Genomic DNA, 22,430 nt, shown 5'->3' with positions numbered 1-22,430 from the left:
CTCCAGCTGTCTACCTCCAAATCCAACATATCCTTTCCCATTTCCTCATGGTTCAAATTAGGGTCATTAATTTTGCATTGAAAATATACCCAGTACTTGATTTGAAACAAATAAGGATTCTCATTCTATACCCTCAACAGAAATTTACTTCTCCTTACTTAGAGACCAGCCACATGCACAATTTGTTTGGCATTCAGCCCATCTAATGGGGTCAGAAGCTTCTGGTGACAGGAACAAGGAGCAGCTGGGCATGGGGAAAGAGGGATGGGACCTTCTTAAGGGACTATTCTGCCGAGTTTTTATTTCATCAGCAGCTGATGCACTTTAAGAGCTCCTCACCTCCTCAGTTGTGCTACAACTATTTGGCCATGCTCCGAGGGTGGAATCTGCCAACAGGTAACACAAAAAGCATAAATATTTATATGTCATAAAAAGGTAAAGTGGTACCGTACATTTATCCATTCTTCCTAAACCAAATGCACTTGATAGTCTGTAGCCTAGCAAGTTGAAGCAGGGTCTCATCAGAGAATATTCATGATCTTAAACAAGACACCTTTTTCTCATATGTAGGTAGAATGTGGGATCTTCTACCTGGAAGATCTGGCCTAGTTCAACCACAGTTATTGAAACTGAGGGGGGAATTACTTGAAGGATGCACATAGCCTGCATGAATACAAGTTCAGAACAGCTAATTGTGGGAGTTCCTTCCAAACTGAAAATCTCTCCGTGCCTTAGAATCCTCTGGATGGGAAGGGGATTCTGCTGGTTCTCCAGCATCAGTCCAGCCCCATGCAGTACTGCACAAAAACTGGTTTATAATGAAATACTATTTATTCCTGACATATTTCAACTCTTTTGAGATTTTTTTATTTTCCATATGAAATGGAGGCAAAATCACTATGTATTTGACCTACTATATTTGATTCTTACTATAACAAAATTTGTAATTCAATAAAATGCAGGAATAGGATTTTTTATTTCCTTTTTATATCCTATATGTTACTAATTCTGCTGCTAACTTGTGGCTTTTGTAATTATTTTTAAACATTATTTAGCATGTCATTGCAAGTCCAGATACTATCTTTTAGTCTATATTTTGGCCAAGGTGAAACAGAAAAGAATCCAAACCTGTTCAAATGACAGAAGAAAACATCATAACCTTCATAATCTATTGTAGCCTATCTACACGTGTTTAAAACTTGCTAACTGGCAAATACAAGCACTTAAACCAGTAGGAATGGATCAAAGGTGTAGCTACTATGTAAGCTTCCCCAGCAATGGATGAAATATTTTTGCATATATGTGGATTTTCAGATGCCACTACTAATCTCCGAGTCTTGTGTTTTGGTAGTATTGCTGTACATGATGAAACAGCTGTTGTTTTCCACCCAAGAGATGGCTGTAATTCAGTGGCTGATAAAGTGATACCTGTACATGTATCCAGGGCCTACTTCCAGGTCTTTTTGTGTTAGTGATGTTACAAGGCTTTCCTGGATGATGTTGTCTAAAACATGACACTGGATGAGTCTTCCATTTTAGATTATTTGGACTCTGCTAAGTGTCTACAGAGGCACAGCCCATATATTCCAATTCAAACACTAGTTGCCAATGTAGGAAGAACAGAGGAAAAAAAACCAACCACATTGTGACTGAGCTTTCAGAAAAGGCAGAGCATGAAAGAAAGATGGCAAAGCTGGAATAAGACTGCACAACAGTCTAGTTAGGCACTTCAGGACAATTATCTTAAATCTATTTCTCCATTTTAAATGTTTTTTGCTTTCAAGTGCTGCTTCATTTCACATTGCCAGCCCCAAAACAAAATGAAAACACAAAATCAAAAGCACAGATAAAACAGTCATGAGATTGAGCTAAACTCACACTATTTGCAAAGGTTTCTAACACGTCTCAGGAATTAGTGGTTATTTTGTTGCACCCTTGCCTACTGCAGCTCTACATGCTGATTGCTACTGTCAGCCCTCCTAAACATGAGTCAGACCGTGCAAAGGCCCACGCTGCTCATCTGATGTCACCACACACCAACCTCCCTCTCAAATTCAAACAGCTTATGCTGCACGACATGCCAAGTTCTTGCCGCAGCCCTTGCCCGTGAAGCCTGCTGAGTCCTTTCCGGGGTTTCCCTTCCTCTTCAGCAACTGCAACACCATCTTCCCTCCTGCCTGCACCCCAAGACAGACAGGTCTTTGACCCTGTTATCTGGGAACAAGGCTGTAAAGAGACAGGAAACTGTATCTTAGAGCATGTAGGAAGTTATCTTGAGATCAGAGATTATTACAGTGGTCCATTTTGTTCCTTAAAAGAATAATCAACTAATAAACTCACCAAAACACCAGAGAAGGTGATCTCAGTCTCCAATACGCCTGCACTCTGGGTGCCTGGCTGCAGGACGCCCCCCAAACTAGGAGGTGCGGAGAGGAGAGAGAGGCCCGAGGAAGGACCCTGGAGGGAAAAGAAGCATGAAGGGGAGCGTGGTGCACCTCGGGGCGCCATAGGAGATCTGGGAGCTACCGAGGACGGAGGATGTGCTGGGAGAGGGTTGGGGAGAGGAGGGAGGGGGTACATGGTGGCTCCCACTCTTACGTCTTCAGCCCAAGGACTGGGCAGCGTTTTCGGGGCGACCTGCGGTGACGCTGCACGCAGCCGGCCGGGGAGGTGGTGCGTGGGGAGGGCGGCCCTACTCCGTGCTGGGCCGTGGGAGGCGCGGGGGTCTCACTACACCAGCGGGGCCGCTCACGGTCACTCGCCCCCCGACCCTGTGCCCCTGTGCGCCGGCCGCGCTAGGGAAGGTTTGAATGACTCTGGCCCGGGGACACTGGGGAAGGAGGGCCTTCCCTGCCTCCCCTCCGGAGGCGAGGAGAGGACCCCAAGCCGCAGAGCGCCCCAGGCCCTGCTCCCCTCAGCGCGGGGGGAAGGGGCGGGAAGGCTGAAGGGAGCGGCGGGCCCGGGGCTCCCCCGCCGCCCCTCCCCCCACTGCCGCGAGCCGCAGCGCGCGTGCGCGGGGTGGTGTCTCCCGAGAGCTCCTGCCGCCCGGCGCCGCCGCCATTTTGGTGCTCGGCTCTGAGAGGGGAGGGAACCCAGCGGAGAAAGTGGGAGCGCGGCGCCTCTGCCTCCCCCGCCCCCCGTCTGGCTCCGGCCTGAGGCACCATACCAGGCTGCTTTTGCCACCTTTCCGGGCCGCTTGTCCTTGTCGGCCGCTGCTGCTCTCCGCCACCCGCCCGGCCGGGCCCGCCGCAGGCCTGAGAGAGAGGCGGGAAGGATGCCCTGCACACCCCGCCGCTGAGGGAGACTCGGGGGCCCTGACCGCGGCGTCTGGCCAGCCCCACCCCAGCCACTCCTCGGTTCTTCGCCTCCAGGGGCACGGAGCTTCTTTCTCCCTTATCCACCTTTCCCTGGGCTTCCTATCTTCTGGGCCGGGCACTAGCCGCTTCCTCCTAGCCCCCAGCCCGCTCCGCCTCCCAGGCCTCCTTGCTGAGGCCTTCCCTTCCCTTCTCCGGGTTTCTTCCTCCACCTGGACCTTCGGGCTCTCCACCTTACTTCCCCTTCTCCCTTCCCCTTCCCCTCCCGGAGCCATGTCCTCCGCTGCTCGTTTCGATTCGTCGGATCGTTCCAGCTGGTACGTGGGCCCGGTGTCTCGGGCGGAGGCGCAGACGCGGTTGCAAGGGCAGCGGCATGGCATGTTCTTGGTGCGGGACTCGTCCACCTGCCCGGGGGACTACGTGCTCTCCGTGTCCGAGAACTCCCGGGTTTCCCACTACATCATTAACTCCCTGCCCAACCGCCGCTTTAAGATCGGCGACCAGGAGTTTGATCACCTGCCCGCCCTGCTGGAGTTCTACAAGATCCACTACCTGGACACCACCACCCTCATCGAGCCTGCGCCTAGGTGAGTGCCACCCTCCCTGCGCCCCACCCACTGCCATCTTTGCTCGAGGTGGAGCGAGGCGGGGGGGGTGTCTTAGCCCAACCTAGTAGTTCCAGGATGTTAACATTGGATGTAGGGCCATGCTATGTATACTACAGAAACATTTGTTTATGGCCCTCAATTGAAGCATTTTCCAACAGTGGTGCTTCTTAGCACTCTGGATTTCAGTGACCATTACGGGTTGTTCTTTCAGTCAAATCATCCATAAAATGCACAGAGCCTGTCTTTACAGTGCATGTAGGTATATGTAAAGGTACTGCATACATCACCACCACTGGCTATAGTTGCTTTGCAGGAGGGTGTGGTCCTGCTTTGTGTCAACCTCCTCTTCTGGTATTGTCCTTCTGTTCCTAGGATCGTTGAGAACCTGGTTCACAAGTCTTCTCCTCAGTCATTGAAGGACAGCCTCTGAGCTTAAGTTGCTGTCTGCCCCTGCATTCACTCTGATTACAACAGAACAGACCTTTATGTGATTAGACTGCTTCATCCTGTTAAGTCAGCTGTAATGCATTCTAAGACAGCGTTTCCCTCACTTCTAGAGTGGCATTTCCACTTCCAAAGCAAATGTAAAACATTTATTTCTCACAGTTTGGTTATGACACTGTTCGTCTATATCTGCATACTGCATGCACTGCACTGAGATAGGCTGTTCTAGGAGGGTGGGAAAATGTGACTTGGCTATGAGCTCATTCTTTGTCCTGTTACTGACTTGGGACATACCTGCAACTTACATCAGTAAACTGCTTATCAAGAACTCTAGAACATATTCCTTATTTCTATTTAATAAAGCTTTTTGCAGTACTTTATTTCAAAGCTTTTGGGCTTCCTGGATAGAATGAAGTGAAATAAAAGCTAGAAAAGTGGTGACACATTAAAAAAAAAATTGGTTCGCTTCTGAATTCTGCAGTTTTGCAGATTATCAAGTTCTTGGGGGGAGAAGAATAAGTTTGACGTTTATAGTCACAATTTAACCTTGGCATAGGCCAGTTCTTAATTACAACCAGTAACTTGTCAAAGGTTGACAATAGCTTGTCAAGTTGAAAAACTCAAGTCATCAAAAAAGTCCTTCTGTAAAGCTGTCAGGTGATGGGAGGGATGTGACAGAAAGCACTAGCTTCAAGGACTCTTACAGTTGCTGAGAAATGTTCTGGGTAGTGATTTTGCTGTGGCTAGAGAGCTGGATAGTTAACAACAACAAAATCACTTTCACCATTGCAGGAATGCTGAAATGGAGCTGCCCAGTGTTATGTGCATGCTTAAACTTGTGGACAGTTGGGAGGAAGAAAAGTCTACACTGAAGCAATCTTATTCTTATCTCAGCTGTCTTTAACCTGGATACTGTTATGCCTTTCTGGATGTTCTTAATCATTTCTGATTCTGATTGTTCTTAATCATTTATGGCAATGACTCACTTGGCTTTCTCAAAACATGTGAAAACTTAGCTGATTCCACTTGCTCACTTGGTATTTGTTAAGGGTCTTGTGTGAAACGTTTTATGCACACTTTAATACCACCTTATTTTCAAGGTCTTGATTTGCATATTGTTCTCTCAGTGTACAGGGACAGATGAAACCTAGCCTGCAATGAACTGACAATCTTTTTTTATAAAGCAACAAATGCAATCAACTAGGTGGTTTTCCTTAGCATGATTTTTCTTCTAAACTCTTAGAAAAATAACTGACATGAGTGGTTTGAAATTCTGTTTGAAGGAGACTTGATGCTGCAAGAAAGAGGATGAGAGGTAGCATTTCCGGATTTCTTTTTTTATTATTTTTAGTTAATGGACTACATTTAGAAAATGGGTGGGCAGGTATGTGCTTCAGAACTGTTATTGCTAATTCTTATTTCTCTGACGATTTTCAGGGGAACATCACACTCAGATGCTTGTGCTTTTGAAGGCTGTTGATTCTTTTGATTTCATAAAGTACAGTATGAAGAAGTGGTTTTCGTGGTGGGATTAAGTAGTTTGTGGTATATAGCCGTACAACACTCCTAGCTCTCGGAGATGAGATTCTGAACTTGTAAAACAGTTGAAAACTGACTGGTTTAAGCTTTCTGTTTGTTTTGTGTCAATAGTGGGCTCTGAGCTTTGTTAGAGATGTTCCTGAGATCTTGCTTATGCAGAGTGACTGCTCTCTAAAGGGTTCCCTCTCTCCTCTGGCTTTGGTTGCAGCAGGGTGTCTTAAAGAAGCATACATCTTGCTGTTTAGGGCTTGTGGCATATCTTGCAAAAGTCATAGGACTTCCATCTTATTTTGCAGGTAGCAAAAGAGAATTGAATTAGGCTAATGACATGCAGTCTTGCTATCAGTAGCTTAGATTGATAAGTACCTGCTATGGCCTATATCTGTTAAGATTTCTGACAGCTGCTTTGAATAAAATGTATAAAATTTATGATGAAAATAGATTGCAGTGAAAATAGTCTAGATTGGTAAACAATCTTATACATTATCACAGACAATGAAGTTGACTGTATTGGACAGATAATGGGCATAGTGATAAACAATGATGTGAATAAATTAAAGGTAATATTATGGTTAATAAGGCAAAGGAATATTTCTAGATAGTTAGCTTTTTCATTTCTTACTCCATTCTTATCATTGTGTGCAATTATTTAATATTGTCTTTTATGAAGATGTCACTTTTAAGTTATTAGGTTATTAAATATGTAGTAAAGATAAGTATTTAGAAACTAATAATTTTTTCTGTTATAACAACCCTTTGAGAGTTGAAGTTGTAAAAATAAGATTAGGGACCTTAATTCCATATTACCTTCCAGAAAAGAGAATAGTGTTGTCTCCTAAAAACACAGCATCTGCCTATATCTTTTCTTAAAGAAAGGAGTTTTCAGTGTAAATGTGACTGGCTGTCCTCAAAATTCTGCATGTAAATAGTAGGATTTGGTTAGAAAGATGCTGTATTGCCAATCAGAAAGACAACATTGGACTTCTAGCTTTGAGTTAGAAAACTGTGTTTATCATACCATCATCTTACTTTAGTTCCCTTTTCCACTATGCTCCCTCAAGTCTAGCACTCACAGAATTCTTTAGAAGTGGATGCTGAAGTTAAAAATATAGATGTGATGTACTGAAGAGGGTATCTATCTCTCCAAGAGTCCCTCCACCCCAAGTCACCCAAGTAATTTTCATTTGGTTTTATGTATCATGACTTTCATAATTTAAGATATAGAATTAATTTTATGCTACCCTAAGATCCTCACAAAAATCCAGAAAAGGTGGATGAAGATTTTGCATTAATTTTCCCAGTTTTCTGCATCTGTGGTAGATTTTTATTGGGTTTCTGGGGAAGCTAATTTGGGTATTTAATTACTTGAGAGCATAGGTTCCTCATGAAATACCTCACAGTGCTACCAAGCCAACACTTTTGTTACACAGCTGAGTAAGTAATTCTCCTCTAATCAGTGTTCCTACCATAAAACTGGTAATTAGCTTTGTTACTGGAAACACTGAACAGTAGCTATTGCTTATACCAAATCTTTCTTAAATTTAGGTATCCAAGTCCACCAATGGGATCCGGATCTGCCCCTGCTATGCCCACTGCAGAAGAAAACGTGGAGTATGTTCGGACTCTCTATGACTTTCCTGGCAATGATGCTGAGGACCTTCCATTTAAAAAGGGTGAGATACTGATAATTGTAGAGAAGCCAGAAGAACAGTGGTGGAGTGCCAGAAACAAGGAAGGTCGGATTGGGATGATTCCTGTTCCTTATGTGGAAAAGGTAGTTGTATCTTCTCATGGGAAGCATGGAAACAGGAATTCCAACAGTTATGGTATTCCAGAACCTGCCCATGCTTATGCTCAGCCTCAAACCGCAAGTCCCCTTCCCTCTGTATCCAGTACACCTGGAGCGGTGATCAATCCTCTGCCATCAACACAGAATGGACCAGTCTATGCCAAAGCTATCCAAAAGAGGGTACCCTGTGCTTATGACAAGACTGCGCTGGCATTAGAGGTAAGTTTTTCCTCTCAAGTCTTATGGTTTTCAGTTGTTTTGCAAAATAAGAAACTAAAAATTGTTAGTGGGAAAGTTGGTGTGGATGACTTTACATGGAGTCTGCTTATCTCTGTCAAGGCACTACGAAGTTAGGTCACCTTCTGAAGAAAGGTCTACAATAGTTGCTTCATCTATACCACTTCCTTTGAGAAAAGTGACCATGTTACTTCAGGACCTGTATTTACTCTCTCTTCTTGCCTGTTGAACAGTGCAAACAGGTTACAAGGGTAGTGGAGTGTATACATCCTGCTGTGGAAGTAAGTGCTAGTGAGAGGATAACTTTGCTTCTCCACCTAATCTTGGTGAAGGAAAGAGGTGTTTCATTAATGATTGCAGTATTCCAGGTTGAGAACTGGCAGTAGCATCCTTCAGAGAAAGGTAGAGATTGCTGATACAGTCTTTCTGATCCTCAACTGTAGTATGCAATGCACTTGAGTATCTGGTGCTGAGAGCTGAAATCTGGGCAGAAATATATCAGAAGAACTCTAGTCCCTTTTACTTTGGTTTTTCAAAAGTGGAATTTGAGAAACCTTAAGACCAAAATTGGGTGCAAGGCGCTTAGAGGAAGAGCTGTAGTGTAGCTTCGAAAGTGTTGAACCTTTAAGTTCCTGTGCTTGCCAAAGCAATTTTTATTTTATTTTTATTGGGGATGTCTTTAGGACTTTAGAGCTTTATTCTTTAAATGGTAAAGAATTCATGTTAAAATTCTAGTTTATCTGGCATAAATGATGGATTGGAAGAGGTTTTTAAAGCTATATCCAGAACACTGAGACCGTTACTTTTACTTTTAGATTATACTGAAGGCTAGTTAACCCATAGGTCAAAAACGTCTCACTTGGAAAGAGTGTTAGTCTCAAAGATTAAATTTGAGCATGCTACAATACTTCAAGGACCAAATGCAAGGAAGCAAGCAAAGGAAGCAACGGTTTTTTAGCAAGTAAAATAATAGTGGTTTTAAAAATACTTTTGAACTTTTCCTGTTGCTCTTGCTCAATTACTTGTGCAAGTTAAAGCTGACTGTAGCTGATACTTTTGACTGAAATTTGAAAGCTTATATTTGTGACTTGTAGTTATTCATAATAGTTGCCCTAGGTGGTTTTCCCTCTGTATTTGTAAAACCTCTACAGCTGATTACTCTTACAGGGTTAAAAGTTAAATAATCTAGCAGCTTGTTATTTCTGAACAGTGTGTGAAAATTATCATAGAGCAAAGTGTGAATTCACTGCCAACTGCACTGTACAGAAGATTCCTGCCAAAACTACTCAAGTTTCTGAAAACAAAGGAAAGCAAGCGATTGATTTTGCAATGTTATCAATGTGTCGTGGAATTACTTCAGGAAGCTTTGCTGCAGGGTAGCAGAACTGCTTGGAAGGATGGCCCTCACAAATTTTTCTGACTTGCTCTTAAGTGCCTTGTTAATCCTGTCATTTTAGCTACTCTTATATACCGCTAGGATTAATTCTCTGACCAACATGTAGGTTTGAATTGTATTGAACCTTCAAATTGCTGAAGCTTTGTTTGAGATAGTCTTCTCTTGAATTCTAATCACTTACCTGCCTCACGTCTTTGTGTCTTCCACCACTGGCATGTTTTGTCTTCCTACGTAGTCTGCTTTCTTTGCAAGTGAACCTTAGCCACACTGTGGCTTCTCAAGAGGCCTCAGAAGTAGAAATCTGGGAACTGATCCACATTTTCATTAAAATCAGTAGTTACAGCTTCTTTGTATCTATCCATGCATAAGCAACTTTAGCAACCTCATTATAGTGGTATTTTTTGTCACATGTACTACTCTTAAAGAAAAAAATCCAATTTCTTTTCATGATCTGCCTTCAGATTGCCTAACACCTGCTGGGCCCCAATGGTGTATTTAATCCCAACCTTGTCTGGGCTCTATATGTCACTAAATAATCTGAACCATTTGAAGGTTCTGTTTTCTAAGAGCACTGAAAGTAGCTAGTGGTAGGGAAAGAACAGGTTACAGGAATGTTTTGGGGAAGAAAGTTAATGGCGTTCTTTCAGAATAACAACATTTGACAATACTCTGCCTTAGTATAGGTGTACTCTAAATCCCAGTTCAGTTTATACAGTTATTCAGCGCCTGGTTGTGTAATCTCATTTAAACTGATAATATGAGAGCAAAATATCTGTTTGTTGGCTTTAGCACACAGACAGTACTTAAAAGGAAGAGAATAACATCTGGAGTAAGTACAGCTATTGCGTAGTAATCTACTTCCTTTTAAGTGGAGGGATGTCATTCTCTTGGGTTCAGCTTGAAAATGGGACAAGCTCTCTGCTTGCAAGTCCAGTTTTTCTATTTCATCCTATTGTTTACATAAGCTGTCAGAAGCTTTCTTTAAGAAAAGATAAAGATTCATAGCCTGTTACAGGGAAGTTTGTTTTGTAAGGAAGGCATAATTAATTTCTTAAGTTTCTCACATGAAAAATGTAGCTTGCAAAACAAGTGAATATTCTACTGAAAATCTGAAACAATCTGTTTGATTGGAAAATGATGGAGCGCTCAGCTTTTAGATAGTGTTCAAAGTGTGACAGTTTAAGGGCAACTACAATGTTGTTCTTGTAAAGATACTAGTTAATATGGCAATTTGGACCTTGCTGGGCTAAAATTATTTAGCACTCATATTGGTGTTATTGAAGTGACTAACATCTAAATCTTGACTTGGAACTACTGTGCTAGATGCTCTACTTCTCTAAAATAAAAAATTAAATAGTAATCTGTTTATAGGCTAAAATGAAAGTTTTAAATGTATTTCTAAGACGTACATATGCTGTTGTCAGTCGAGTTAGTTACCTTGGCAGTTCAGATTTAATTTTTTAATTAAATTATTGAAATCTGCAGTTTCTCACTGCAACTAAGTGTACTACTAATGTGTGTAGTATTTTCATGGATGCTGCATTTAAAAGAAAAAAAACAAACCCAAACAACCAAACCATACACACACACAAAAAAACTCCAGCCACCCAGATCTGTTTCTTTTCTTCTGTGTTTTTAGCCAAGAAGCAATTTCCTTCCTTTCTGGTACTCTATAGAAAGGAATATGAAGGACAGGGATAATGTCCTGTATTTACTGGGCTAGAACTCTACTGGGTTATGTACTACTGTTCTTCAATTTTGCTTTCCTCTGGGAAAACTAGGAGAGCAACCCTATGTTCAAAGGTTATACAGGATAGCACTTTAAGGAGGTGATGAATTCTGTAAGAGCAGAGATTCTTTGGCACTGTTAGTATGATATGGAGCAGCAAAGTCTACCTTAAAGTTTCTCAGCATTTAATAATCTCTAGTTCTATAGCCAGCCTGTTAACTGTAATATGCCAGTGAAGCCTTGTTTTAAACTGGCGTGCTCTAACCAGCATGTGAAGTGTATGCTGTGCCCAGTAGGCTAAGATGTGGTATCCTTTACCTTAAAGGAGCTTATCTTTTGGTAGCTGGATACTTCTTGTTTGGATCCAAAGTAGTTGATTGATTGCTAACCACTACACAACGGTTCATTATGTCCAGCGTAGTCAGTAGATAAACTAATGGTGGATAATACCCTTAAAAATTAGTGAACTGTTTGAAGGTTGATTCAGGACATGAACAACAAATTCCAAATTCACTTATAATAGGGAATGAAATGGCATAAGGAACCAAAAAAATGGGAGACCAGCAGCAGCCACCAGCCTTAGGTCTGCCATGTGTTTAAAAAATCATTCTTAGATATATTGCAGACACTGTAATAAGTGACATAGACCATGTTGAAGGCAGTATTAGTCCTAGAGTTCATCTCCAGACTTAACATGACAGTGTTAAGAAATTGGAAGATTTTTTTTTAAATAAGAGCTTCACTATGTTTTTCTAGCAACATTTTTATACTAACGATAGCTTTTTTTCTAGACTTGTGCCAGCATTATAGAATTAAGCAGGTTATTTGTCCATGATATATCAAACATATGTTTGCTAATACAGTATTACCTGTCACTGAAATGTTTCGGTGAAATAAATATCCATTCATCAAAATTATATAACTGACTTACGGCATTTCTCTTGAGCTTGTTACAATTAGGTTACAGTTCACTTTTTTCTTCTTCAAAGGAAAGTTGAGACAAGTAGGCCAAAATGTGCTAGTAGTAGAACTTTCTTAATTAGGAAATTAGGCTACTTCTTTCACTCAAGCATTTCAACAAGCATTGTGCTTTTCTTAAGCCAAGGAAACCTAGTACTGCTGTGTTACACATTAAAATGCTTCTAACCCACAAGGTCTAGGTTTTAAGCAAAATATTGAGCCTATACTTGTCTAGTGTGAAGTGCTGATCATGGAGCTTTAGTTCTAGTAACTATTGAATTGAAAGTGACATTAGCAGCAGGATTCCTGTGTCTGTGCTGACATGCACCAACTTTTCAGTATGCTACCTTTGAAAATACAACTGACAATTACTTTGGAGATTTTGTGTGCAATCTTAATCTTTGTAACTTCCTTTCCCAGTCAAAGTTATTGATTGTTCCCATCATGATAGTACTAAGTGCCTCATAATTTAATATACATTCACCCCCAGAACTGTTTGCAGAGTTTGTTTCAGGTGAGACTGAAAGCAATGTGGATAACCTAGACAAGATTCTGTGCTACAGTGAGATTCAGTGGGGCTCACGAATGATGGTCTGTGGGAGTTCTGAGCTCTCCAAATTCTGTACAATCATGACAGCTGGCTTAATCAGATGGAGACAGGCTACCATCATGTAATGAGAAGCAGTACTTTATCTGTGGTGCTACAACCCCAACTCTGGTAATTGTCCTAGCTATACTTGAAATGAAAACTTCTACTGTTTTACTCTGTTCCCAGATGAAGCTAGATTAATTGCATCTAGGACTTCAACATCTCTATGCTGCCCTTTGACCTGCTTTCATGTCTAAAGAATGGTTGAAGGTCTTTCCTCTGAGCTACTTGATTTTTTGGTTTGGGCATCAACTATTACTCTTCTGGCACACAAAATCAGAAGTGAAGGATAATTATGCTGTGCTTTCAGCCTGTTGGTTTATTGAATCTTCCAATATGTAAAGCACCAGCTTCAGTGTCACTTTGTCCTGTTTGCAGTGCGACTGAACTCTGCCTCTTTTGTGTAGCTTGGCTTTATACCTTTTGGGGACAATGGGATATTAAGTAATTTCTTAGTGTTGAGCCTTGTTTATTCTTCTCCAGAACAGGCAGCTGGTCTGAAGAATTGCTTTTTGTACTAATGCTAGTGTTAACCAAAGAAGGTGAGTTGTGACACTAGTTAGGATAATGATTGAGATTCAACACCCTGTAAATTCCAGACAGCAATATGTTTTCTATAGCTATTGACCCAGTGGGCTAAAACAATGATTCAGAGTTTTAATGCATTTTTATCTCCTTAAACTTATATTACAGAACTCTACCAGCCATAGAACTATTAACATACAATTGTTGGAATATCTGTAAAACACGTTGTGAATTGGTTGACTGTGTGACTAAAATGGCATGCAGGAAACCTTTTGCAGTGTATGAATCAGCTTCAAATGGAAGACAGGTATGGAAGAATCTAGAGTGAATGAAGTAACCTTTCTGAGTGGCATGTTCTGCAGCTTGTGTTTCCCCAGGGCTTTGAATTCATGCTGTAACAGGGAGAAAATGAAAGGATGCCATCTAAAATATGGTTTGATTTTTATCATTTGGGTGGAACCAAATAGCTGCATTTCAGAAGTATTACTCATTTCAGCATTTGATACTTCCATCCAGCGATGCTGGCATGCTTTACAAGTGAACTAACTTATCTGAGAGATGCTGAGACTAAGGAACCATCATCCTATTTTATAGATAAGGGCCATGAGCTGTCCGGAGTCATACAGGAAGTTTGTGACAGAGATGAGAATAGAACGAGGCCTCCTGACTCTGTCCTGTGCCTAATCATAAGACAATCCTTCTGACTGGCTTATAACATTCTCTGAAAAAATAGTGCGCTAAATAATTTTAGTGGGAGATCACACCAGCTGACCATATTATAGATGCTTTAAAAAACCATTTCCCAAGTAGTACTTTTAGTTAGTACTTTGGGGAAGAATTACATAGAGTGACTACTTTACCAGATTATTCCAGACATTGTCAAAATGGAGGTCTTTAATGTAAGATCGATGAATCATTCTATCATGACATCAAGGTTCTTTCTCCAGAAAACTTGTTTCAGCATACTGTTTTACTTAATCTTATCAGGGCGACTGCATTTTAATAATATAGCACAAGAGGATACTCGGAAGCTTTAACTAAAAAAAACAAAACAAAACAAAAACAAAAAACACCACACCACTCAAAAAAAATATATAAAGTTATTGCAAATCAGTTTACTAGTCTAGTGGTTCTTGGCATATGTGGGAGTATTTTTGAGTAGCTTTTGTCAGCTAGTACTCTTTAATGGCAAATATTGATTTGTAGCAACTTTGCCCACCCAGCAGTCTAAAGAACATCTTACATTGTCATCTATGTGGCAGTTTGTTGCACTACAGTAGACTTGTATTTTAAATGCTTTTTTCACTCAGCTGAAGCAAGACTTCCAAACCTATTCATGTTGTAGAAATCATTTGGTGTCAAATTGACGCGTATCTTTTTCCAGAGCTTTAAAATGAATAATAGCTTGCTCTGTACAGCACATGAGTAGAATTAAATTGTCAGACTCTCAGAAAATACAGGTCCATGTTTTTGATTCAGTGTACCACAGACTTTTTCTGCCATGAATAAGATTAAAGTGTTTGAGAGTGGATTGGTTTTATGGTGTGGTGCAAACGCAGTTTCTTACTAGAAAGAATGTTGCAATGTTGGCTGTTGGGTCTAAAACTTGGAACTTGGATCTGTCTTCAAGGGTTATTTAAATCTAGCAATTTAACACTGAGTATTTATAGATGCTATCAGCATTTTCCTAAAGAGATGTTTGTTAGTTCCTGTTTAGGTCATCTTGTTACTATTTAAAGCTTTCTCTAGCCTTTCTATTCAGTGAAAAGACTGACAAATTGTGTTTTTTAGCAAATACACAATTAAAGCATGCTGCTGTAGTCGTAAAGAGATGAAAACTACTCAAATTAATGCTATATGTATGTGCTAACTATTATGGGCAGTGTGTAACTACTTAATAGTGTATGCTGGCTTCATGTTTGAGTTTAGGAACAGCATAAGTAAAGATGTCCGTTTAAGAAAGTAATAGGGTCTCAGTTATATCCCAAGAACTTACAGGATTTCAGAGGGTTTTCTCCTCTCTTAAAAGCACAAGATTACAATTGTTCCAAGTGTGACAGTCTGAGATTTGGGGGGACAGATGGGACACAGACAACTGAAGTAATGGAGAAAAAGTAGCAGGGAGTGGAACAACACATTTTTCTTAAATATCTACTTTCATTCTAATATGCAACATAAAGCTTAAATCTCTCAAAAGTGTTTCAAAGGTTGAGAAATTTTATAACACTGAGTGACTACCAAGGAGTTCATTGTAGTATCTCAAACTTCACTAAAGGATTCCTGCTTCTGAGTGATCTTCAAAAAATCTGTGTTGGAGTAGTGGTAACTGGTTTAAACAGGCTTCAGATCTAGTGACATGCACACTGTTGTGTAAACTCAGGGCTTTTTTCTTTAACAGAAAATATACAGGTCTTACCTGAAAAGTTTTAAACTATGGCCCTTGGCCAAGGTCCTTAAATTATCTGCATCAGTTCTTAATTTTAATACTGTTTAGATAATGTAGACAAATTGTTGTACACTGTATCAGGACTAAAATATAGTTTTTCCTTAAATAACAAGATCAAAGCTAGTTAGCTTTGGATTTCACAGAAGTAGCTTGGTAAGCGAGACTCAACTACAAAGAGCTTGGAGCTAGTTTGGGGAAGAAACTTAGGAACTGTTGGCCATTTGTCATAGGCTGGTTCTGCTTTTCGTGAAATTAGTTATTGGCTGCTGATGTCACTTTTCTGATATTACTCTGTTGTAACTATAGTAAAATTAAGTAAACAGGAAGGGAGGTGTAAAGTTAGAGCTGCTGCAACAGCCCACATGTTCAGTTATTCTGAAGGATTTAAGGGACAAATTACTATTTAGCTAGTCTTAAAGGCTACTCATCAAATTGGATATCTTGCTTTGTAAATTATCCTAATCCAAATTAAATACAGGCATTAAACAATAAGGGTATAACTTATTGTCTGGGCTGATGTTTCTTGCTTGATGGTGGTTTTAGCATTTCTCATGTTTCACTGCCAAATAGGAAGAGACACAGTTACGATAGGAAAGGCCTGACATGTCATTGTTCCTGTTTCAAACTCTTCGGCAGGAAGTAGAGGTGAAAACAACAAATAAAGCTAGAATTTGCACATCTAATACTTAAAAAAAAAAAAAGTTAGAGATTGCTTTTGCCTGCTTCAGAAGTGCAGTATTATTTCAGAAACTACAGAAGCTTCATAGACTGTGATAATCAGAACTACAACTTCAAATAATGGTTTCTTTGCGATAGGAATCTCTTTGAAAAACTACGTTTCCTTTGAAATGAGTCGGCTGATGCTAAAACCAGTATGAGTACTGTGCTCTTTTGAATGGATGCTGCATCTCATTACTTGTGGTAGCTTTAGTGATGTTAATTTGCATCTAAGCTATTGTTGCATGAAGCTGTAAGCTTTCCTATAGGAAAAGGTATAGTTCAGCAACTTGTTTGATTATCTAAATATACATTTAGTTAGGAGTCTGAAAAAAGTGTAGACAACACTATGTTTAGCAGCAAAATGTCAGTATTTTAGTTAATTAAAAATAACTTTTTAATTGAACCTTATGCCAGGAAGGGGGGGTCCCTATGATGGGCTTGTGTTTATTGTTCCTCTACATTTGATTTGTATTTGTATCAGAGGTGAAATTACCATGTGTGATAACTGTTTTTTTTAATTATGCAGGTTGGAGATATTGTGAAGGTTACAAGGATGAATATAAACGGTCAGTGGGAAGGAGAAGTCAACGGTCGAAAAGGGCTCTTCCCATTCACGCATGTCAAAATATTTGACCCTCAAAACCCAGATGAGAATGAATGATTTCTTCTGCCCAATTTACACTGCTGCTTCATTTTCCTGGCTATCATTGGCATTGTTTGAGGTGGGATGATGACTTAATGGCACATCGCTAGCATTGCCCATTTTCCAGCTTGATGCAGTTTGACAGCTCTTTTCTTATACATTTGGAATACATACCACTGAAGTCACTGTCTAACCTTCATACCATAGTTGTGTCATCCAGAATGTAGTTTCACTTTTAAAACTCTGCTGGGCCTTAAGCTGGAGAGGACTGATATATAACAGAGAAGAATGGGAAGAAAACCTTTCCTGTTGAGACTTCCATGGACTTTCTCTGGCTTGCTCAGTAGGAAGAGCCCTAATCTTAGATCAAACCTGCAACTTGTGCATTACTGTTCAACAAAAAGCAACAACAAAAATGCAATTTTAGGACTGAAGAAGACTTAATTTTAAGAGAACCTGTCTAAAGGTAGTACACTTAAAATAACGGTCTCTTTAAAGGATGATAATTGAAGCTTATGTATTCTAAGCAGTTGTATTAGAAGCTGCTCTTTTCTGTTAACTCTTAAGCTTGTTGTTGACCTTCCTGAAACGGTGTGTATTAAATGCAAATAACCATTGATTGAGCTGCATTGAAGCTGAGGCATTTATTTATAAGGAAACTTAGGAGGGGTGGATACTTGCAATCTGCTTTTGACATACTTAATGCATTTCTGTTGACTTTTGCAAGCACTAACTGCAGAATGTGAGCTTTAAAGGGAAAGACTTTGGCCTAATCTATATAGAGCTCTTCTGCAGTGTTGAAAGTATAGTTTTACTAGTGTAGAAGTGCTTGTCACCAAGCTGTTACTTGATAGACAAATTGATCAGATTGCCATGGTATGGAGAGGTAGGAGTGGAGTGGGACAGAAGAATTTCCAATACTGATAGAATCCTCTTATTTAAACATATACCTTTTATACCCATTTCTCTACAGGCTCCCTTATCTTTCCAAAGTTTCCTAGCTATGCCAGCCCCAGCTTGTTGAAAGCTTGTTTTCAAACACAGTACCTTTTTTTCTGGGGTGTTTCCATGTTGCTGTGCTTTTCCAGAGCTGCTTTCATCTTTTTTTTTTCTTTCCCCTCCCTCTTTTCCTTGCCTGCATCCCAAGCCCTCTGCATGCTGCCATCTTCCCCCCCCCCCCCCCCCCAATGAGTTGGCTCTGGTTTATATATGCCCCAGATTCCCCTGCTCCCAGCATCTTCTAGAAGATGGTTAATTGGAGTCAGCTGCCTGGGTTCCCACATGTGATAAATTAATGCTCAGGCTGGAGGAGGCCACAAAGGTGTCTTATTATCAGAATAGCTTCTTTCCCTTTTTCTGTACACAAGCTATACTGCTGTAATGGTACTTACAGTAGGGAGCTATATGGCTGCAGCTAAATAAGTACAGCCCATGCCAGCAGGTTAAGTTCTCAGCCTGTGTACAGGATATGAAAACTTAGGTACAGTGGTATCCTGTGCCACCTTCTTTACATGTGTTTTGTAGGTGAACTGGAGTGCTCCTTTAAAAATAATTGAACACTGAATTGACAGAATACACGTCTGCAAAGACTACAACTAACCTCCCTTTTTGGACAGCCTGGTTAAAGAAAAATGCCTGTTGCAGAAGCTGACAGGAAAACAGCAGCCCCCCATTTTTTTTTCAACTTTTGAAGCCTGTCAGTTGTAGCAAAATGAGAAACTTCAGACACCTGCAGAATCTCACTAGTTCTTACAAATGTCAAGTTATATAGAAGTTGTCTTAAGTTCCAGCATGTTTTCTCAATGATTTGTGTCGCTTGATCCTAATAAAAGCATGTTGTTCTTAGCTCATGTGGAAGTGCTATGAGATCATTAATTGGAAGGCACTGAAGAAATGCAGAAATGGTGTTTGCAACAAGACATTCAAAATGCTGTTGTTTTTTTTCTTTTTCTTTTAAAAAAAAAAAAGAAGCCTCTCAATTCATTTGTTAGTTATTTTCTGTAGTATTGACGAAGTGGCTGACAGTCTAGAAGTTCTTGTAGACCATTTCACTACCAAATTAACTGTGAAGTAGAGTAGCATTGACTGAAGTGTTTGGTGCTCTAAGAGGAATTCTTGACAACAGGCATTGATGTTTTGTCTTGCAAAGAAAAGCTATGCAGCTCTCTTAACTAAAAAACATCATGCTGCTTCTGTGCCCCAACTATACCCCTAAGTTTACTACATAGATTGTACTACTGAAAGTCATCTTTTGAATACAGAAACTGCACTAAACTCAGTCTGCTGCAGAGAAATTGTTATTTCAGATCTGACCTAGTTACAGGCAGCTCTTCAGAAGACTGATTGTAGGATTCTTCCTTTGCATGGTAAATAAATACTGCAAGATTTGAGGTCTTGAACACAGCTTCTGACCTGGATATTTTTTTTTCCACTGAAATAAATGTCTTGGCTCATCCCCTCATTGAATAATGTATACACTTTGGACACAAGCATTGTTTAAGGTTTAATTATGTTGTGATACTGCAGAAAAGCAAAATATTTTACTTTCAAAACTATGCAAAACTTGTGTGTAGTGGCATCTGATGCAAAGACAAGAATTCTTAAATTTCTTTGAACATGGTTTTTGGCTACGGATGAACAGTGCTTCTCTGAGTAGCAGCGGTGTGGTTCAGGTATGTTAAATGTAGTTTAAATGTAGCATACTGACCAGCCTAAGCTGGTTGTAACCTTGCTTCAAAACGTGTCTTTGCTATTTTACTCTGAGCCAAGTATTTTCATATAAAGACTGCATTTGATCAGTTTGTGTTTCTCTTTGAAGGACTCTGGATTCTCAATTGCTTGTTGCTTCCTTACATGTGTGCTGTCTGTTGCTTTATGAAGCCTCTTAAATTTGAGCGATAACCTATCAGTGTAAGTGTTCCTTGGGCATGTAAGGTATACTTTCATAGGAAGCATGAGAGCCTACAAATGATGGCTTCAATCTATGCACCCTTAAACTTGTTCTTGCTCTTGAATTAGGAGCTGGTTTAATTTCCTGGTGCCACAATAGCAGTTACCTGTCATGAAAGGCTTACTGTTTGGCTTTCTCCTCTTGTGTACGTGTGTATATAGATGTTGAACCCTCTGACCAGCCTCTCAAAAGTTTAAATGAAAACTGTTTTAATAGTGTCCATCACTGGATAAGCGCTAATTTAACTCATGATTGTTTACAAATTGGGAAAGAATAAACAAAAGGGAATATTCCCTTTGGGGCTCTCAAGAGCCTGAGCATTATTTCTGTAAAGGGAAAAACAGCATTTTTTGTGCCATTTCATGTGCCTGTAAAGTAATTTTTTATATGTATTAACATCCTGGGACTGAGTGGGCTGCCTTTGTCTTCTAGTCAAGTTTCCAAGCATTTTCCTCAATACCTGCATTTGAAAGTGAGACCTGCCTAAAAGACTGCCTTTTGGGACCAGTGAAAGCATTCTTGTAGAGTTGTCGCTTTCTGTTTGTGTTAAATGTAGTGTGTTTTGGGATAAGGATACAGTTATTGCAGTGGGAAAGGTGGCCTTGTATTTGAGACAGTCTTCACTGTGTAAACTTTAAAACACAATATGTAATTTAAAGACCATGATCTTCCGGCAATAATATCAAATGTAAGCTTTTAAAGTTTATTTTGGGGATCATAGCTTGTTTTATTTTTTTTGTGCTACAAGATTAACAGTATTAAATGAATTATATTCTTAGACTATATGGAGTGTCTTTTCTTAAGATTAGTGCCTTTTTAATTTCTTACTCCACTTAGTTCATAGAACTGGTCCCAACATCAAGCCACTGTTCTTTTTGTCCCAGTACCCTGTTTGTACAGTCTAAATAAAACTTGCCTCAACTTACAGTATTTGTTGTCTTTAGTCTTAAAACCTTGACAATATTAGTAGAGCGTTTAAGGCCTTACTCCTCAGTCATTATGATGCCCTGTTTTGTGGGTGAATAGGAGTGCCAACCCAAGATTTTTCCAGAATCAAGGGAAGAATTAAGCAGGAGAAAATGCTGAATGATGCTCTGCTATTCCATCTTCCTGCCTCTTCTCAGACTAAACTGCTGTGCTTTGGAGGTTCACCTGAAAAAGACACATTGCTGACTATGCAGATTTATCGGTGTCTTCTCCACCCTCATACCTGACACTTCACTGCTCTTTCCTGTCACTGTATCTAGTGCTGCTCTTTTGCTGAGGCTTTCCAAGGTCTCTGTCGAAGCCATTACCTTCTTTCACTAGGATACCCTTGACTGTGCTTTTAAGAATGACTGGTTTATGCATACGGTTTGAATTCAGCTTATTATTGTTTGACTAAACAAGGCATAACCTGTGCAGGTACTGGAGAGTGGAATGGCTGGCATTCTAGCCACTGTTGAAAGGTGTCAGCATAATATGTCATAAATATCTGCTTTTGCAAGTCAAAAACCAGGAGGTTATCTTTCATCTTTTTACAGTCAATCCAGATCAAGAATAGTGCTAACCAGAACTTAAGGGTTTTTTAATATTTGGGATCATTCAGTGAAAACATTAACAGTGTGTTGAAAGTTGAGATAATCTTATATAGGAGAAACACTTAAGAGGAACGTTAGACTCAACTGCTGCACAGGGAGAGTCTCAAAAGCTTGTGTTGGTTCCCTGGACTCTTTGTAGGTACGTTCACAACCTAGTGTTTTTCTTCTCTGGCGTACAGAGTTCCATGTGATGTTAATAAACAGTCACAGCCAACTCTGCATAGCGTCTTATCATCAAATATTCATGTTTGGCAAGTTAAATTTCAGAGAAAACCATCGGTGTTTCAAATAGCAAGTAAGTGCAGTAGGCCTGGTAACCCTGGTTCAAACTACTTTGTAAGCCTTTAGCTTTCAGGCAAAAGCTGGAAGTGTGAGTGGTTGCTGCAGCTGCTTCTTGCAACATCTTCAGTAGCTCGTTTGCTATTTGTGAGCCAAACCAACCAGCCCCCTGCTGTACCAGCAGTCTGCATCTTGCAACCTAAAATACAGCCATGGCTGCAGCAGCAGCACTATTCCTGTCTGGGGTGAGGTGTGTGCAATGCAAACAAATGCAGGTGCTGTGCCTCCCTTCTAATGCGAGGGCAGGCCAAGAACAGCACTGCTGTGAGATGGGGGCCCAAGCTCGGTTTGTGGTCAGATCCAGGTTTCTCTGACATGGAACTGCAGCATCTATGTGCATGTTTATTAGCAGGAGATGAATTGCCTTCCTAGCTGGTGGCTTGGGGAAGTTTGAAATACCTGTGTTCTGTACAGGAAAAAAACATTTGTGCCTCAGAATGCATCAGGTGTTACCAAGGATAAATCTGCATCACTTTATTGATACATGGCCACAGCAATCTATGTTCCCATATTTTGTTCTATGTTTAGAAATAAGTCCTTTCTTGCACTTGAGCTAGGAGTG

The 22,430-nt window shown here is 40.3% G+C and overlaps 1 protein-coding gene and 1 long non-coding RNA gene across 3 annotated transcripts; one reads left to right on the top strand and one right to left on the bottom strand.

The window, feature by feature from the left end:
- Positions 1 to 1,738: 1,738 nt before the first annotated feature.
- LOC142064954 (uncharacterized) lies at positions 1,739 to 2,995 on the bottom strand. The gene is made up of 3 exons (XR_012663246.1): positions 2,599 to 2,995; positions 2,341 to 2,457; positions 1,739 to 2,226 (listed from the first exon to the last, which is right to left on the bottom strand). It is a non-coding gene; the product is annotated as an uncharacterized LOC142064954 (long non-coding RNA).
- Positions 2,948 to 20,732, top strand: CRKL (CRK like proto-oncogene, adaptor protein). Of its 2 annotated transcripts, XR_012663245.1 has the most exons (4): positions 2,948 to 3,901; positions 7,451 to 7,913; positions 13,359 to 13,497; positions 16,883 to 17,618. XR_012663245.1 is itself a non-coding variant. In XM_075110575.1 (3 exons), exons 1-3 carry the CDS (start codon positions 3,588 to 3,590, stop codon positions 17,015 to 17,017), a joined length of 912 nt encoding a protein of 303 aa, XP_074966676.1. In that variant the 5' UTR covers positions 3,028 to 3,587; the 3' UTR covers positions 17,018 to 20,732. The 2 variants fall into 2 exon arrangements, 1 of the variants encoding a protein (XP_074966676.1); XM_075110575.1 differs by lacking the exon at positions 13,359 to 13,497 and having other exon boundaries at positions 3,028 to 3,901; positions 16,883 to 20,732.
- Positions 20,733 to 22,430: the final 1,698 nt, after the last annotated feature.

The sequence above is a fragment of the Phalacrocorax aristotelis genome, chromosome 15 (assembly GCF_949628215.1).
Source record: "Phalacrocorax aristotelis chromosome 15, bGulAri2.1, whole genome shotgun sequence".
NCBI lineage: Eukaryota > Metazoa > Chordata > Aves > Suliformes > Phalacrocoracidae > Phalacrocorax > Phalacrocorax aristotelis.
Note: the sequence above shows the minus strand (reverse complement) of the source record. Positions and strands in the feature narration are given on the sequence as shown.

What these genes read in the sequence shown, in the direction of transcription:
- CRKL (XM_075110575.1), top strand. Translation starts at nt 3,588, where the DNA reads ATGTCCTCCGCTGCTCGTTTCGATTCGTCGGATCGTTCCAGCTGGTAC. An exon ending in CTCATCGAGCCTGCGCCTAG is followed by an intron (nt 3,902 to 7,450) that starts GTGAGTGCCACC and finishes TCTTAAATTTAG; the next exon opens with GTATCCAAGTCCACCAATGG. An exon ending in AGACTGCGCTGGCATTAGAG is followed by an intron (nt 7,914 to 16,882) that starts GTAAGTTTTTCC and finishes TTAATTATGCAG; the next exon opens with GTTGGAGATATTGTGAAGGT.